Raw genomic sequence first — 19,470 nt, forward strand, 5'->3', positions numbered from 1 at the left:
CACATCACTGAGATTTGTAGCATGTTGAACAAGCAGTGCAATGTGATGAGGGGGAGCATATGATTTATCTTGCATCTATTGAACTCTATTATTGAAACCTAAGACTGCCAAAAAACAAAAAGTAAACAAAACAAGACAGTATTCTGCTGGGAGCCATCAGCCAAGTAGGTATGACAAATTCCTTGCTAGCTTACTCCCATGCTGTCTAGTGGAAGGTCTTCTGAAAGGTGACCTTGCTCAAGGACCAGGGGCAGGATCCGTGTTTAGGGTGTTCCCCCTTTAGAATAGGGCGGTTTAGCATAATAGGAGATTAGGGTGTTCCCCCTTTAGAATAGGGCAGTTTAGCATAATAGGAGATTAGGGTGTTCCCCCTTTAGAATAGGGCGTATCCTGCTGCTGAGTTCCTCTTGAGTGCTTAGGGTCAGACAGTATATTTTGGGAGACAGAAGCCCATGCGGAGTGGATTTGGGCAGAGAACGTGGATTCCCCCAGAGCGTGTTTGTAGACGGCCGGTGTGAGTTCGGGAATAAAGAATTGCTGTTTGAATCTACAAGCTGTGTGGAGGCTCGTGATTTGTGCCCAGCCAGAGACTGCGGCAGTATTCTAATAAAACTTTATTTTTGGACATAGGAATTTGAATTTATACATCTATCACATAATGCAGTATATTTTTATCTCAATTTTTTCCCAGTCATTTAAATATATAAAAAACCTTCTTACCTTGTGAGCAATATAATAATATGTAATCAAATGTGGACTGCAACCCATGTTGTTTTGACCTGTACAATAAAAAAATCCACAAAAGATTTCAAATGGTATTTTACAAAGAAATCCAAATGGACAATACCCTTATACATTTATTCTATTTTGTGTCTTTGTATTTAGAGTGTGATTCTTATAGGCAACCTATAAGTTTCTTTTAATTGGGTTATTCTGCCCATTTTCATTTTTCTGTGACTATTAATATTAGGCTTAAATGTTTCATTTTGCTATTTTCTGCCACATTTGTTCTTTTCCTATTTTTCTGCCTTCTTCTGGATTAAAATTCTTTATTATTCTGATATTTTTCTCTCTCTTTCTTCTCTCTCTCTAGAAAGGGAGGTGATATTACTAGCTGAGGATCTTTGCTTTATTATTTTAGTGGTTACAGAGTGTTAATAGTATATATCTTTCACTTATCACAGTCTACCTCCAAATATCAATCTATAGTTTTTTGAGTTTTTTTATATGACAGCGAAATGCATTCAATTCAATTCACAATAGCGAAACTGTGGAACCAACCTAGATGCCCTTCAATAGATGAAAGGATAAAAAAATGTGGCATACATACTCAATCTATAGTTTAAGAAACTTCCGCTGGGTATGGTACCACATATCTGTAATCCCAGCCACTGTGAAGGTTGACAAAAGAGGATCCTAGGTTGAAGTTCAGCCTATATAATTTAGAAAGACCCTGTTTCAAAATAAAGTAATAACAATTTTTTTAAAAACACTGGGGATGTAGCTTTTGATAGAGTTCTTGCCTGGCATGCTTGAGGCTCTGGGTTTAATCCCCAGAACTGAAAGAAAAAGAAAAGAAATTGACAATAGTGTACCTTCCTTTTATCTCAATATTTTGCTATTATTATCATACAATTCCTTTCTACATAAGTACTAAACATCATATGTAGAATAAATACTCTTAAACAAAAATGGAAGAAAGTCAAATGTTTAAGAGTATTTATTGACCAACTCTACATCATGGTTATTTTTATTTGTCACTTGTCTCCTAAAGAACTTCAAATAAACATAAATAGTTATATATTGACTCACATAGTTAACTTTTCTGGTCTCTTCATTACATGTTCTAGATATATATTTCCATTGGTATCATTTGCCGTCTGCCTCCAGGTCTTCTTTCACATTTTTTGTAGTGCAGGTCTGATGGTGATTAATTATTTTGGCTTTGGTATGCCTGCAAAGTCTTTATTTTCACCTTCATTTTTTAAATACATTTCCACTGACTACAAAATTTGATGTTGACAGATGTTTTTATTCATAGATTAAAAACATTGCTGTACATTCTTCTTCTCCCTATTCTTTTGTCAATAAACTATCTGTAATTATCTGCCTTTTTTCCCTCTATATATTTTTTGGTTGCTTTTAATGCTTTTCTTTTTTGCTGACTTTGAAATTGTGATGGACTTTCATATAGTTTCTTCTTCTTATGCTTGAAGTTCATGATTATCTTGGATTTATTAACTTGTGGATTTCACTGTTTGGAAAATTAATTGGTCATTAATTATTCAATTTTTTCTCTCACCTCTCTCTTCAGGGACGCCAATTATACATATATTAAACTGCATAAAAGTTGTACCATATCTCACAAATGCATTGATAACATGTTCATTGCAGCTTTAATAGCAAAATAATAATAATGAATTATTTGCCTACCTAGCATGCATAAGGTTCTGGGTTTTACCCCCAGCATGGGAATAAAAACAAAAATGGAAGAAAGTCAAATGTTTAAGAGTATTTATTGATCAAGAAAAAACTTGTAGTATAATGTAAAGGAATAAAAACAGAATACACAACTGCATACAAACAATAATCCTAATCTGATGTCAGTATATGAAGAATGTAAATGTAAATTTTAACATTATTTAAGCTTTTTCTAATGATCATGTTTTCATGGTAAGAACAAAACATTTATTTTTGGGGGGTAGGGGGACAGAGTATCAGTTCAACAGGGATTGAACTCAGGGGCACATAACCACTGAGCCATATCCCCAGCCCTATTTTGTATTTTATTTAGAGACAGGGTCTCACTGAGTTGATTAGTGCCTTGCCATTGCTGAGGCTGGCTCTGAACATGCCATCCTCCTGCCTCAGCCTCCTGAGCTGGGATTTCAGGCGTATGCCACTGTGCCTGGCCAAAGCATGTATTTTTAAATGTAGTCAATTATAACTGTGTTTCTAGGTAAATAAATAGGAATTCTCATTTTTCCATCCCAGCACTAAGTGTCATGTGTCCCAATAAAATAAGATTCATAGTCAGGCATGATGGTGTATGCCTGTAATTCCAGCTACTCAGGAGACTAAGGTTGGAGGATCCCAAGTTCAAGACCAGCCTCAGCAATTCAGCAAGGCCCTAAGCAACTTAGTGAAACTCTGTCTCAAAATAAAAAATAAAAAAGGGCTAGAGATGTAGCTCAGTGGTACTCCTCGGTACCAAAATAATAATTACTATTTTAAAAATTTGAAAATTTAAAAAAAATCAATACAATTAATAAAATGTAGTTCTTATAAAAATAAATCTGCTTATTTGAAGTTTTTTTCTAGAACATCTTTTATCTTACCTCATACTATAATGTTTCTATCCTTTTCTATCCTTTACACATTTACTTAGACCAATTTATAGAGACTAAAAAAGGAAATAAGAAATGTCATATATAATATGTACACTTTAATGAATATATTTAATTTTTCAATTGGACACTACTATGATGAAGTAGCTAAGAGTGCTAGCCCTCCATCAAAGTGGAAGAAGGGGAAGAGCTGGCTATTGGAGCCCAGCCATGGTTTGCTGGGCATCCATGTGTCACCACAGCCCATTACAGGGATGAGCAGAGCCAGAGCAAAGTCAGAACGATATTTTGCAGGGGAGTGGCCAGGGCCAGATTGGTTGAACACAGAGAGATTAATCACATAAATGAATCTATTAAAGAAAATGGAAACCAGATTTTTCACTTGTGAAAAGGAGGTAACAAATTACGGAAATGGAGAAAACTGAAATTAACCTGTAGCCTTGGACTGAAATCACAGTTATTGAATAATTGATAGTTAAATATTGTATTTGTTTTTCAGATTTGATTTTATTAAGGTAAGACAGGTTACGTAGTCATGGAGGAAAAATAGTTTGTTGATGAAAACCTTTATACATTTCAACATAAATAGAGAAGAAAATATAAATATAAATGTGTGCATGCATCTATCCATACACATTTACATAACTTCACAGTCCTGCCCAAAAATAATGAGCATAATTAGTTTCATATTTTGACAGCTAAATAACATCTCCACTAAAAGGAGTCAGAGGTATATTGAGAAATTATTGATTCCAGGGGTAGGGCAGAGGTAGTGCAAGATGAATCTGAAAAATCAGTCTATGGCAGAAAATAAGAACATATACAAAGATTGATAAAGACATGTCAAAAGACAACAAAACTGACTTGAGAAGACTTGTGGTTACATCCTGGGACAATTTCTATATCAAAATAAGGTTTAGTTGGGGGTGATGGCTCCTGTCTGTAACCCTATGTCCTGGGAGACTGAGGCAGGAGGATCATAAGTTCAAGGCCAGCCTGGGCAACTTAGCAAGACCCTCAGCAACTTAGTGAGACCCTGTCTCAAAATAAAAAGGACTTATCAGAGAGAACATTTGGACTTTGCCTGGGAAAAATGGAGGAACTTTGGGCAAAGGGGAGGGAGGGATGGGAAGGGTACATGGGGGCAGAAAAGATGGTGGAATGAGATGGATATCACTATCCTAGGTACACGCAAGACTGCACATATGGTGCGACGCTACATCGTGTACAACCAGAGAAATGAAAAGCTGTGCTGCAGTTAAGTACAATGAATCTAAATGCATTCTGCTGTCATATATACCTAATTAAAATAAATTAATTAATTAATAATTTAAAAACTTAAAAGAAAAAAATAAAAAGGACTAGGGATGTACTCAGTGATTAAGTGCCTGTGGGTTCAATCCCCAGTTAAAAAAAAAAGAAGAAAGAGAGAGAGAAAGAGAGACTTACAAATCACTTGACAAAAATAAGAAACCATACAAAGAACCTAGTTTATACTACAAAATAAATAAAGTTTAATGAGAAATTAAATATTAGTATAGCTCCAAAGAAACTCACCTCAAAACACTTATGAATTAACAAAAGAAAAAATACCTTCACAATGGAGAAACATAGAAGACACCATGTAATTAATTATATAAGTAAACACTACCAGAATAGGACCCATCAAAGTTGCGTGCCACTTGATGAGATGCAATGAGAAGAATACAGAATCACTCCTGTGTTATGCATGCCAAAAATTCATCATCTGAATCTAATCACGAGGAAATAGAGGATAAGCACAAATTGAGAGACATTCAACCAAATAACTGGCCTATAATCTTCAAAAAATTGAAAGTCATGAACATCAAGGTAAGGAATGAGGAACTATGCCAAATTGAAATGGGCTAAAGAGACATAATAACTAAATGGAGTTTGCAATTCTGAATTGGATATCCTTTTGCTATAAAAGGATATCATGATTTAGATAACTGACAAGACTTGAATGAAGTCTTAGGGTTTGATGGCAATCATGTATCAAATATTAATTTTCTGATTTTGATTAAGAGAGAGAATGCTTTTGGTCATAAGAAATCATCCGTGAGTATGCAAGGATAGTAGGATTTGAGGTCAGCCCTTAATCTCAAATGACTTCAAAGAACAAAGAGTTCTTTATCTTTCATTAGAAATCAAACGACTGAGGGCAAGTTATTTTGTCTTTCTACCTCAGTTTCTCATTTACATTGCAGGCATAGTAATTAATTGCAGGCATAATGACAGTATCCATCTCCTAGCATTGTTATAAGATTGTTATAAGGGATGGGGATGTAACTTGTCAGTGGTACAGCATTTGCCTAACATACATGAGGCCCTGAGTTCAATCCCCAGTACTGCAACAAAAACTAAAAAGAGATTGTTATAAGACAGTGAAGGTGAAGTGCTTATTTTCTGCTCAGTAAGTGTTGGCTGTTCTTTGAGCACTTTTACATATTAGCTACAATAATAGTATGAAAATTATGGTGACTGACATTCTCATTTCTTCCTATTTTGGCCTCTTTCAATCTGCTTTCCCTTCTGCCTCCTTTCCTCTCCATGTTGGCCTTTCCATACCAACTCTTGCCTCTCTAACACAAAGCACTGTACTCCAAAGAATATTCAGTGTGAACCCAGATGGCTTAAGTTATAGTTTCTTGCATGATTATCATATCTTCACTGAGAGAATTCATGAATGAAAAAACAAATGTACCAAAAGTATACAAGATCTTAAGAAGAACGAAATTATGGCATTTGGCAGTAAATAGATGGAATTGGAGAATATTATATGACATGAAATAAGTAAAATAAGCCAATCCCAAAAAAACAAAGGCTGAATGTTTTCTCTGATATGCAGATGCTAATTTTCACAATGGAGAGCAGGGAGAACAGAGTACTTTGGACTAGACAGAGGGGAGTGAAGGGAGGGAAGCGGGTATGGAAGTAGGAATGACAATAGAATGAATCAGACATTATTACCCTGTATGCAAATATGATTACACAACCTGTATAACTTTACATCATGTAAAACCAGAAGAATGAGAAGTTGTACTTCATTTATGTATGGTGTGTCAAAATGCATTATATTGTCATGTATAACTAATTAGAGCAACTAAAAATTTTCTCAAAATACAAGATCTTATTTTTATAGATTCCATAAAGCAAAAATTTTTATTAAGAAAAAAATTAATTATTTACCTTAGACTATTACTAAAGATAAATTAAATTCAATTTTAGTAAATATATAAGCTAAAATATAACATTCTCTTCCTTTTTATTCTTCATGAAATGGAATATGTAAAACACTCAAAGAATTCATACATAATTCAAACCATCTTTTCCAAACCCTTAAAATTTAAATACACATCTGTTTTGCATGTAGTAAAACTGCTACTTTCAGGTTACTAATTATTAAGATATTTATTGTCCAATAACATTCCCAATACACGGGACCACAGCTTTAGACATAGTGAACAGTGAAAAATGCTTAGCTAAAGATTGTTTCTTTTTGTTGTTGGTGTTAATTTTTTTTTTTTAACAGTAACTGTGATTCTGCTCCTTTCAAACATCAACCTTTTCTGTAAGAGTTTCTAAGTTAGGATTTAGAGGTAGGGTGCGAGTCTATCTGTGTACACACTGTGTAGATCTCATTGAGAAGTCTTGTAACTCCAAGTTTCAATAAATACACTTAACTCAGATTGGAGTACAAAATTCTGCAGAACTATTTAAAGAAAGGTCTCAAATGAAGCATCAGAAATGTCTTCCTCTAAGCAGGTAATAGTTTTGGATAGCCTGCTTCTTTCATGCTTTTAGACATTGTTCTATACTATGGTCCACCACACTGAAAGCTAGTTCATGTGGGGTCTCAATATTGGACATGAGGCAGAAAATAAAACATGATTCCTAAGTTAAGGGCATTTAAAAATATGTCTTATTTAATATCTAAGTATAAATTCAAAGTATAAATCTAAGTACAAATCCTAAAAAAATAAATAATACAGCCTGCCTTATTTTGTAGGAAATGCTAAGAGGAAATCTTATATGTTTAAAGCTGACTGACTTTTTTTCCCAAAAATATGTCTAATTCTAGGCAACAAGTTCAAGGGTTGGTGTCTTAATGCAAAATGCAACCAACATGGGACTGTCCGTTATCATTTCCCTTGTATATGGATGGGAGATGACACTCTTGATTCTGAGCATTGCTCCAGTACTTGCTCTAACAGGAATGATTGAAACCGCAGTAGTGACTGGATTTGCAAACAAGGATAAGCAAGAACTTAAGCGTGGAGGAAAGGTAAAATGAAGGCTTTATTACCAGTATAACATTTAAAAAATAATAATCAGATCTCCCATCTTTATGATATATCAACCTCATCTTTTAGGAAGTAAAATGGTATGTGGTAGGTATGTGTGTATACTTGCAAACTCATACATATAGATAGATATACACACACAGAGAGAGACCAGACCAGTATAGAACAGGATATAGACAGGGCATGGTGATAGGGTCCATTAGAGCACAGGATCTGGAGTCAAATTGGCTGAGTTAGAATTCACTTTATGTCACTAAAACATGTGTGATATGAGCATGTTATGTGAACCTTTGTGACCTTTTGTTTTCTCCCTTGTAAATGGGAATAATAATAGTATCCACTTACAGATTTGTGTATCACACAAAATAGCATTAGTATATATGGAAAACACTTAGAATAGTGGCTGGAAGACAGGAAGCACATAATGACAAAGGACATTATTAAGTACCCACTCTTTCCCTCAGTGGTAAGCAAAGCATTACTTTCCCAGCCTACCTCTAGATAACCCTGGCAATAGGCAGTAATGGTTTGTTGTTGTTGTTGTTGTTTTTGGTGTTAGGGGTTTTTGTGAGGTTTTGTTAGTTTGGGGCTTTTAAAATTTATTTTTGATGCCTTCTATCCTGCTCTTCTTGGCTTTCATCTTGGAAAAAGTCCAAAAGCTGAGTTTCTTGACAGCCTTTCAGAAGCTGCATCATGAAGATACTGAGTCTTCTCTAAGCCACATATTCCAGGGCTTAGGCTATTCCCCTCATGGTATGGATACACAGGTAACCGTAATCATTTACCACAGTGGTGAACACCTTCTGAATATAAAAATGATTTAGACGTCTTTATGGTCTATATCACAGAGACTGGATCACGGCTGGAACAGTATAAAGACTGTGAATGAGCAGGAATGCCAAGCACATGAGTCCGCTAATCTGTTGTGCCTGACTCTTGAACCTCTCCATTTTTCTTGTACTAGATAAGGACCCTGGAATGTCAGCTGTGTTATGCAGACTCAACTACTTACCAAATAATTGCCTCAGAGGCAGTAAGCAGTTATTTAGCCTAAATGGTATGATTTAGAAATTGCACAAGTTCTAAATTCATGAAACATTAGATTGTCCTCATCTTATTTTTTGTATCATGAGCTTTAGTTACATATCCCCTTGACTTTTCTTTTGTATCATTAGAGTAACCTCAAACTATACCATCAATAACACCAAATAGTCAATCTGAGTTCTTTCCCTATAGCTTTCAGTAAGTAGTTTACCAAAGACAAATTTAGAATATAGACCAATAAAACATATTGGTTCTTCTTTAATTATGGGTATAGATTTGAATAGATCATCAAACATTTTATTTTTCATACTTAAAATGGCTTTATTTTTAAAGGGTACAGTATTTTCTAGGGGTCTGTAAGGATCTTTCTCTCTTTGTCAAAATTAATCACAAAGGTTTTTCGTTGTTGTTCATGTATTTTCCCCCTCAAAGGAAACTTCAGCATTCATATCTATCTTCCTTGCATACTACACAATGTGTTTTTAAAAAGCACTCTTTGAGTTCATTTTGAAATTAATGAGAATTTTAAACAACTCAACATCAAAATCGAAAGCAGAATCCGGGTGTCCTAACCACAATTCAGAAATCTGGTTCTCTGCTGCAACCCAAATTATCCTTCAAATAATGCTGGGTGGGGCTGGGGATGTAGCTCAGGTGGTAGCATGCTTGCCTAGCATGCACAAGGTCCTGGGTTTGGTCCCCCGCATCACAAAATAAATAAATAATGCTGGATGTCTACCTGTCCCACAACCTACGGAACCTACAGAGCCAGTCTAAGAGAAAATGGGAAGTTTCTCTTTCTAGCCAGTCTGTTTTCATGTCCAAATAGTTCTTATAAGCCAAAAGCCTCCTGTGTTTGAGATCCCATGCTATTACACATTCTTTTTGAAAACTCTATAAATATGGGAAAGCATTAATTATATTTGTATTCAATATCTTTTTAAATTCACAGACATGAAAATGAGAAATGGCTTTATCTTATACACAATTGTATAGCCACATCACGTAATACTATTATGAAATGTTCCTGAGTCCTTTTTAGTTGCTATTTGCATTTCTGTTCTTGAATAAAACTATTATTTCTTTGATTCTCTCTGCTATCTTTTACTTGAATTGTTTCATAATTTATAAGAAACCCCTTTGCATATGAACATAAAGCTCACTAATGCTATATTCCCCAGCCTATGGAACCAATTTAAACTGATATTCAGTAAAACTTGAAGAGGCTAAACTTAGTACATTTTCAAAAAAACTTTTGCCTTAAGCTTATTATCCCAAAATGTAATTTTTGGATCTTATTTTTGGAGATGGAGGGAGGAAGGTAAGAATACTTGATAGAAAATCTTATTGACCCGATATACTTATAATGTCCCCAGTGTACGTGACTAGAATTCACTACCAAGAAAAGTATAAGCATTACTAACTTTATTTCCTTATTGTATTGTCCTATTTTATAAGATAGCAATTGAAGCTGTGGAGAACATACATACTATAGTGTCATTAACAAGAGAGAAAGCCTTTGAGCAAACATATGAGGAAACTCTTCAGACCCAACACAGGTGACTATCCCGACGCTGTTGACTGTGCTATCCTGTAACATCAGTGCTTCCCAATACTCTGGCAGTTTGCCTGGCAATCCACCTGCTCTAGAATCTTTCCTGAGAGTGGCCTATCATAATTTCTTACACAACTTTACTAAGAAGACATGAAGAAAACTCAAGGGCAAACACAATTAAAAATAAACATTTTAGGTCTTCCATGTCACTGAAGTGTACACATCTGTCTTATTATCCAGGAAAAAAGACTCCAGGAAGTAACGTATTCAAGAAAGAAAGAGTGTCCATCCCTTTACTTTAAATCTCTAGGATAGTTTATGTTTTAAAACAAATGAATAGGGCTGGGGTTGTGACTCAAGTGGTAGAGCGCTTGCCTAGCATGTGTGAGGTGCTGGGTTCGATTCTCAGCACCACATATAAATAAAAAAATAAAATAAAAGTCCATCAACAACTAAAAAAAATTTTTTTAAATGTATTTACAGCAAACCTGTTTATTAAACTAGCCCCCCTTATCACACTGGCTTAGCAACATTCTGATTACTTTATACACTTCTGCACTCGTGCCTGTGGTTGGTATCACCCTTTAATTGCCTCTATGTATTCTATTAATGCAAGATTGTTGTAGATAATTAGAGAATATTTATTCATTTCTCTAAACTAAATTTCTTTACTATCCTTTCACAGACTTTGTCCATTCATTTGGAAGTAAATAAAGACATCTTTGTTAAACCATAGAGTATATCACTATAGAGAAAATCATTATCTCATGTCTTCTCTATAATAATTCTCAGTAGTAAAAAGAAAATCTCATTTATTTAGTACTTAAAATACATATCCACTAAATGATAATGTTTCAAAGTGCTATATTCATTATGTTACATTTATTAAGTTGATCCAACTATAACTCATGCACCATTGTTTGGTAAATCATGCATTTCAGAAATACCTTGAAGAAAGGACAGATCATAGGAAGCTGTTATGCATTCAGCCATGCCTTTGTGTATTTTGCCTATGCAGCAGCATTTAGATTTGGAGCCTATTTATTTCAAACTGGACGAATGACACCAGAGGGCATGTTCATGTAAGTTGTGCATATACAAAGACCCTGTAAGTGGGTCATATTAACCAAAGGTGTCTAGTTTATACAGAGAATTGTCATTTAAATCACATATGTGGACAAGGTGTGCTTAGAAAACTTAAATATATACATATATGTATGTGTATATTTATGTGTGTGTATGTAAATATATATGTATATATGTGTGTGTATATATATATATATATATATATATATGTTTGATTTTTTTAACTGATAGAAAATTACTGTGCATATTATAAGTTTATGGGGTACAATGTAATATTTTAATATATGTTCATAATGTGGAATGATTAAATCAAGTTATTTTTGTTGCTTAATATCTATAAAAATATTAAACTTTCTTTAAGTATTTAATGGTAACAGCAGGGGTGGGGGGGGCGGGGTTGTGGCTCAGCAGTAGAGTGCTTGCCTAGCATGTGCAGGGCACTGGGTTCAATCCTCAGCATCACATAAAAATAAATAAATAAATAAAGGTATTATGTCTAGCTACACCTGAAAGAAATTTTTTAAAAAAAATTAATGGTAAAATACTGATACCTATATAATACTAATAATCTAAATTGAATCCCCAAATGAATCACTCACAGATTTTATTTTCTAGAATGTGGGAATGCAGGAACAACATATGCCTTCATGATATCCACTCTTCAGGGAATTTGCAAGACTTTATGGAATTCCCAGAATAAAGATATCTTAATAATAATAAGGATGACTACAAATCAGTAAGGCTGAGTTCTTTGCTAAGTAAACACTTCAGAAAACAAAGCATATAAATGAGTGTTCCCCTTCAGAAAAGTCACATTTGGGAGTTAATCATGATTGCCAGTGAGGCTTTCTTTCACAACACATTGGTTGGTTGAAGGTGATAGTTTAGAATTCGGTTCACCAAGTTATGAATTTCTTTACTTCATAGAAATAACCTAAATACAACTAACTGAAATCAGAAATTCCAACTTTTAGTGTTCATTCTGAGTTTCCTATGTCTAAATGTCAGAAATAGGAAGCTCAGAATGAACGCTCCAATTTAATGGCTAAGTTTATCATAAATGTTGTCATTAAACCTTTAGAGCTAAAGAAAAGCCGTACAATATTTGACTCAAAAAGTGGCATTATGCTTTTTCAACAAGCTCGCTGAAACATGTGCATCCAAGCAAGAAGCAGCTTCTTCTGAATGATGATTTGGGAGATTATATCTGTTCCCCAAAGGCTGCCACTTAGAAAACACCTGGGAACACCTCTCTGGGTGCTACCTCTCAAGTCTCAGGATGTTCCTTTGAATACCTTCATTGGTGGCGCATGTTTGCGTTTGTGGTCACGTTCCATTTGAGGAAACAGCCTGAGCTTGTTTGAAACCAAATAATTTCAGAAAAACTTAGAATCAGTTTTACTTTCTAATCACATGAAAATATTTTCATTTATTAAGTGTAGACTAAGATTCCCAGGAAGTTTCTTTGCTAGGCACTGATAAGAAAACAATCCACAGTTCACCAATCCAGTTTTCCTGAATCTTACCTAATGATGAGGCAAGATTAAGCAGTTTAGCAGAAAACAGTACTTAGCAGTTTCCTGAAGGGAGATTTTCTTGTACAATGGGATATCTGTATTTAAAATTTCAACAGAAAAACACAGGGTCCCTGTTCTACTTTGTTCTCTTAGCCTCTGAAACAATGGGCAGTGTTGCCCGTGTGAACCTATAAACAATTATGGCATGTAGCCTCGGGCTTCATTCTTATTACATAGGCTAATTAGTCAGATTAAGAAGAAGCAAAATCTGGCATCACATAAATTAATTTATTCAGCTCATAGGCCCCCATTTAATCAACAGAATTCCCTTGGTTGTAATGTCGTGCAGGCACTCCCAAACTTATAAAAGTTTGATTACAAACCAATTGCTTGAAACTCAGAAAAATGTCCTTGTGTTGCTCTAAATTTTCATACCTTCTCACATCCCCAGGGAACCATTCTTTCAGCACAACTGGTCTTGGGGATTAGAAAGCAAGCCAGTTAAACAGTCACAGCAATGTAGGATGTCATGTGATTTTATAAACTCTCACAGATGTTCATGTCTTCTCTTCAAGTTCTCTGTCATTACGCTCTCTTTGCTTTATAAGCACGTATCTTCAGAAAGAAAAAAAGAAAGAAAAATCCTTCCCTTAATCCTTCCCTCCTACCTATCTCTGAGGTCTTTGCTGTCCTTTGCAGCCAGATCCCAAATGATTGCCTGTTCTTGCTCTGGACACCTTCTCATCTCTAATCTCGGCTTCTGGACAAGACTTATTTCCCACCACATTACTAGAAAGACTCATGGCCAAGGTCATCACTGGCTTCAACCCCGCTTCAGCCCTCAGGGGCATTTCACGAATCTTTCCTGAAACACTTTTCTTTCCAGGCTTCACTCCTTGCCTTACGGGCTCCTGTTCTCTGTTGGGCTTGTTTGTATTGAAGGGTGGAGAGCTCTCAGAACTTTCTTCCATACGTTCTCATTGATGGTCTCACCCAGTCTGCCAGTTTACCACAAATGTCCCAATAACTTTCTTCTCTTGTAGTTCCATCTCTGACCCTGTCCCTGAACATTAAACTCTTATCCATCTACTTTCTAGACACCCCCACATGGACGTCTAAAAATACCTTAATGTGTCCCAAGCAGAATTAAATTTTTTAAACCACAAAACCAATGCATTGTTTCATTAAAATAGTGTCATGACTTTCAATTAAAGTTTGAATAAAACAAAATTCCTTAACATGACCTAAAAGCCCCACATGATGGGGCTTCTGCCTTCCTTCCAACCTCATCTATCACTGTCCCTTTTGTGAAACACATAGCAGCCCCACACTGTCCCTGGAACTGTCCCTGGAACGCTCCACCTCAGTGTCTTTGCACTTTGCAGGCTCTTCTGTTTACCTGAATGGTCACTCCCCAGGTCTGTGCCAGGCCTCTTTATTACCAAGCTTCCACTCCCACATCTGCTCCTCAGAGAGGCTTTCAGTGATGAACCAAAGTGGTCCCTGTACCATTCCCTCCTCATCTTTCCCATTATTATGGCTTTTTAATAGCATGTCACAATTTGAGATTGTCTTCTTTGTTTCTGTATTTCTTGTGGTCTTAGACTATCTTATTATTAAGGATATTTCCTTAAATCCCACAACAAGCAGTAGACACAGCACATATTAAATATTTATTAAATGAATAATGGAGTCAGAAATAAAGGGAGAGGGCTGGGGGTATAGCTCAGTGGCAGAGTACTTGCCTGGCATGCTTGAAGTCCTGAGTTCGATCCCCAGCAACAAAAAATAAAATAAGGAAAGTAGAAATATGCCTCCAGGATCAATTTGACACTGCTCCTGTGGTCATGTTCCATTTGTGGTCATGTTCCATTTGAGGAAATGGCCTGAGCTTGTTTGAAGCATTGACACTGCTCCTGTGTTTCACAGATTTAAAATGTTTTTTTTTTCTTTCTGTATCTATACATCTAACACCAGGTGTGTGAGCAGGAAGACTGATCCTACAGTTATTTACATAAAACTATGATGTGTATAACTGGGAATCTCCTTCTACTTACACTGAGATTTGTCTGCGTCAAAACTAAGCAGAGAATGTTCTTAATTCAAAAGTGATATGACCTCAAAATCATGCCAATCACTTTCTTTTAAATTTTTTTATTTTGTAAATGATCCATAAAACGTATGCATATTAATGGGGTGCTATGTTATAATACATGTATGCTTTGCATAATGTTTAAATTAGGTTAAATATACTCATCTTCTCCAATATTTTCCATTCATTTATGGCAAAAACCTTCAAAGTTCTTTCTTCCAGCACATTACTGTCACCCTAGTATGCAACAGCACAAAACTTCTTTCTCTAACTGTAACTCAGTACCCATTGGCCCATTGATCATTGTCTCTCCCCCTTCCCCACCTACTCCCCCATCCTCTAGTAACCAGGTTTGTCCCAGATACCCTGGCAAAGTGTTTTCCAGAAAGAAACAGGAGAATATCTAGAACAAGTAGTCTGTCCCCACAATCCTCTCCCTGGGGCCAAGGTAGACCAGATGCATCCTTTTCAGTGACTGGCCTGTGGTCAGGTGCTGTGTGATTCTACCTGGTTCTGGTCAGAGTCACCATGAGTGGACCAGCCCCAGCCATCTCTGGGCCAGCAATGCCACCAAGCTATGTCACATGTGACCTCATAGCCCACCAAGACCAGCATAACACTGGAGTGAGACCTGACTATTGCTGAGGTGAACTAATGGCCCAAGCCTGCAGCAGCCAGTCACAGGTGATGGTGGCCAGAGCAGAATTCCAATGAACCAGTGCAGATGTCTTCCCCTGGCACTGGAGCTGTCCCAGACATTCTCTTCACAGGCAGGCCTGGTAGTGGGGGCTGCTGGGATCTGCCCACGGCTAATATTTCACCAGCCCAGCACTAAGTTTCTTGACAAAGTGTTGTGCTCATACCCTGTTCTACCCTGTGGGATCTTTACCACTCCATGCTGTCTGAGTTTGGGTAGTTTTGGTAAAGGCAGTCTCTTGGCCACCCAGGCTGAGACTAAGCTGGGTCATATCTGCATCTCACAGCCCTAAGGACATGCACAGTTTTAAAGGTGACAGAGGACACATCCTAGCTGGCAGTGATAAGGTCGAAACACAACCTGTCCCAAGGGAAGGGCAGGTGCCTGGCCACTGGGTACCAGGGAAATTCTAGAGCTTTGTCTATGAGGACAAGCCTAGTGTTAGTTGTGCTGCCTGAGGTTAGGGAACAGGTGGTAGAGAGAGTCCCTTACCATCAAGGTTGACATTAAACTGGGTTGTACTGAGTTTTATGCTGCAGGACCCTATACATTCACAGGAGGGCAGGTATACCCCAGGGCCCACTCCAAGGCTGGAAATAATGCAGACCAAAACTCAAATCTTTCCCACCAGTGCAAAGATCTACCTAATGCCACGGTCAGTCTAGAGGCTCCATTGCTAAAGATCCCATAGGCAGGCTAGTCTAGAGCTGGCCTCCCTCAGGGCCTTCAATTTCTACTGGGTACTTGGTCTCACCACAGCAGACCTGGCACTGGACTCCAAAACAAAATCCTATGCTAGTTTTCATTCCCTGCCTCCCAGCGGATAGAATCCTGTGGCCCCCCTGTGGCCCAGCCACCCAAGGTTGGAGGAGAATTGGTGACAGTCAGTACTTGGTCTATCAGTTGTAGCAGCTCAGTCACACACATTAGCCTAGTGGTAGGGCCATGTTGGCCTCGGGCAGTTGAGGGAGAGGTGGTACAGTCAGCTCTATCCTTCCTGTCTTCTTCAGTAGTATTTTCATTTTATTAGTTGGTCTCTCTCCTGATTTTCTTAGCTCTTGTGAAGTTAGTTTGGTACATGAGCTGTACAACTTGATATTTCTGTGGGAAGAGATCCTCTGGATCTTAGCCACCATATTCCTCCACAGCCAATCTATTTCATGCCAGCCAGCAAGGCCAAAGAGAATGTTTCCTGAAAGGGGACTCTCAAGACTCCAACCATTCCATTGCCCACAATAATCACTACCAATTAAAGCTTTGTTTTTGCTCAATACCAAGGATTTCTCACGCATTGCCTGCTTAATTCTTTAAACTACTCTATGAAATATAATTATTCCTACTTTGCAGGTAGGAAAAATTAAGACTTAACCAGGGCGTGGTGGCACATACTTGTAATCCCAGCAGCTTGGGAGGTTGAGACAAGAAAATTGCAAGTTCAAAGCCAATCTCAGCAACTGCGAGGCACTAAGTAACTCAATGAGACCCTGTTTCTAAATAAAATACAAAATAGGGCTGGAGATGTGGCTCAGTAGTCAAGTACCCCCCAACCCCCAGTACCAAAAAGAAAAATTAAGACTCAAGACTAAACTTGCTCAAAGCCACATAATCAGCAACTAGCAAAGCACAAATTCAAGTTCATGCCAGTCTTTGTTTAGTATGTATTTACTATTACTATTACTAATGCTTAGTCAAATCTTCAAAGAATATTTCCACATACACATAAAAAATTTTTTTTCAGTAATCCTTTCTTAGTTTTACAAATATTTGAATATCCAGATCTGGGCTGATTCTTAACAAAAATGAAACAGATGGCTTGCTTAGATTATTCTGTAGCCCGGAAATATAGGAGAATAAAAAGGCCTCAATACAATGTGTCCCCCAATCAGTGCGCACGCGCGCGCGCGCACACACACACACACACACACACACACGCTGGCCTACTATACTTCTTTTAATTAAATTCATTGAAAAGGTCATCTTCTAAAGACATAAGCATTTTAGCTGTCAGAACATATGTAGGACAATTAACATAAGAATAATTATTCATGAATTATATCCCAAGGGAAGGAAGAAACAGAGTTGTCTGAGCTACAGCAGCTAGTATGGCTGTTTTTTTGTTTTATTTTGTTTTTTAGTTTCATTCAAAAAGCCTTCAGAGTAACAATGCCCATACTATTATATTATGGACACAAAAAGTTTCTCTGGGAAATAAGGGTACGGCACCATGTATAATGAAATAGATGAAATTTGTCTTCAACACCAAATCTTCATTCTTCTTAGACACCTTATGACCTTTTCTATCATAAATGTACAAAAGCATCCTTTAGACATACTGTGTTATACCTGGCCTAGAAGATTCTGTGACTTCCAGATTCAGAATGAAATACAGCTTCTTTTCTAATCAACCAATTGAATTGGAAGAGGTTTACAAAAAAAAAAAAAAAAAAAAAAAAAAAATTCCTCCCTACTAGAATTCTTGTAGGATTTTACATAATCCTTTGTAAGTAAAAATATCTTTGTGCCGCTCTCCAAATAAATGGTTTCCCAACTCACAAATCAAGAAACTGGTAAAAAAAAAAAAAAAAAAGTGGATGCTTGGAGCTCATACCACAAAGTCTAATTCACAGTTCTGACATAAGGCATTTAAGCAAACATCCCATATCATTCCAAGGCATAAGATCTGAGGTTCACATTTAAAGAAATATGAACAAGCAATGTGTGACGGCACACACCTATAGTCTCAGCAGCTAAGGCAGGAGGATCCCAAGTTTGAAGCCAGCCTGAGCAACCTAGGGAGACCCTGTCTCAGAACAAAAGAGGCTGGAGATGTAGATCAGTGCTAGAACACTTGCCTAACATGCATGAGGCCCTGGATTTAATCACCTATATTGTGGTTTGCTAAAGAAAAATAAAAGGGGGAAGTCATATTTTAGTTTATTGTTAAAAATAAAGATTTTTTTTAATACATTGTGAATGTGTTTTTAAGGTTTATACCTAGAGGTGTGGGATATACTATCTCTCTTTCAGAAATGACAGTGTACCTTAGAAAAGAGTGACACAGGGGGCTAGAGCAGTGCTACTGAGCACTTGCCTAGCATGTGGATTCAATCCTCATCTTCCAGCATCATATATAAATAAATAAAATAAACGTATTGTGTCCTTCCTTAACTTAAAAAAAAAAAATAGGTGACACACACCAAAATTTTCACATCAGAATCTCTCTTAATTGTGCTCATATTAGATTATCAGAATGTCTGTTTAGAGAAAGATCCTCAAAAGAAAAAAAAAAAAGTCAACATGCATGTCTTAAGATAAAAGTGGTCTCTGTTTACCTTCATTATTGATTATTGTAGAAGTTTCTTTGAAATGAGCATTTACATAAGGTGATAACATTTTTAATCTACAGCCTTGAAGCTAGGGATTAGGCAATTAGAAAATCTGTTGTCTAGGTTCCCATATCCATGTGTGAAGCAAAACACATTACCTCTCCTTTGCTTAAATTGGCAACATTGGATTTATTACTTTGCTATAAATGTTCAGTTTTTAAAATACAAAATACCTTTATTTTCTCCTATTCCATTTTATATTGGTGCTATCAGGCAGGACTCTGACTTGCCTTTTGCAATGTAGTTCAGCAAGCACTGGTGCCCAGCGTAGGTTTCTGTAACTCTCCAAACCCTATTTGGTGGCCTTCCTCTACTTCTGTGAGTTATGTCCTCTTTGCTACACATATTGGCAAGAAGCTAAGTAGAGCAAACACATAAGTGAAAATCAAAACATGACAGAAGGTACAGACAGCCCATGTGT

General features: G+C 36.7%; 1 protein-coding gene across 1 annotated transcript in view; it reads left to right on the forward strand.

Moving 5' to 3' along the window:
* Positions 1–19,470, forward strand: part of Abcb5 (ATP binding cassette subfamily B member 5) — a 153,454-nt gene that overhangs the window by 116,809 nt on the left and 17,175 nt on the right. Inside the window, exons 22-24 of the mRNA XM_077109974.1 lie at positions 7,450–7,653; positions 10,175–10,275; positions 11,213–11,353. Coding sequence (XP_076966089.1) covers positions 7,450–7,653; positions 10,175–10,275; positions 11,213–11,353 — 446 coding nt within the window. The remainder of the gene's footprint in view (positions 1–7,449; positions 7,654–10,174; positions 10,276–11,212; positions 11,354–19,470) is intronic.

The sequence above is a fragment of the Callospermophilus lateralis genome, chromosome 1, assembly GCF_048772815.1.
Source record: "Callospermophilus lateralis isolate mCalLat2 chromosome 1, mCalLat2.hap1, whole genome shotgun sequence".
Taxonomy (NCBI): domain Eukaryota; kingdom Metazoa; phylum Chordata; class Mammalia; order Rodentia; family Sciuridae; genus Callospermophilus; species Callospermophilus lateralis.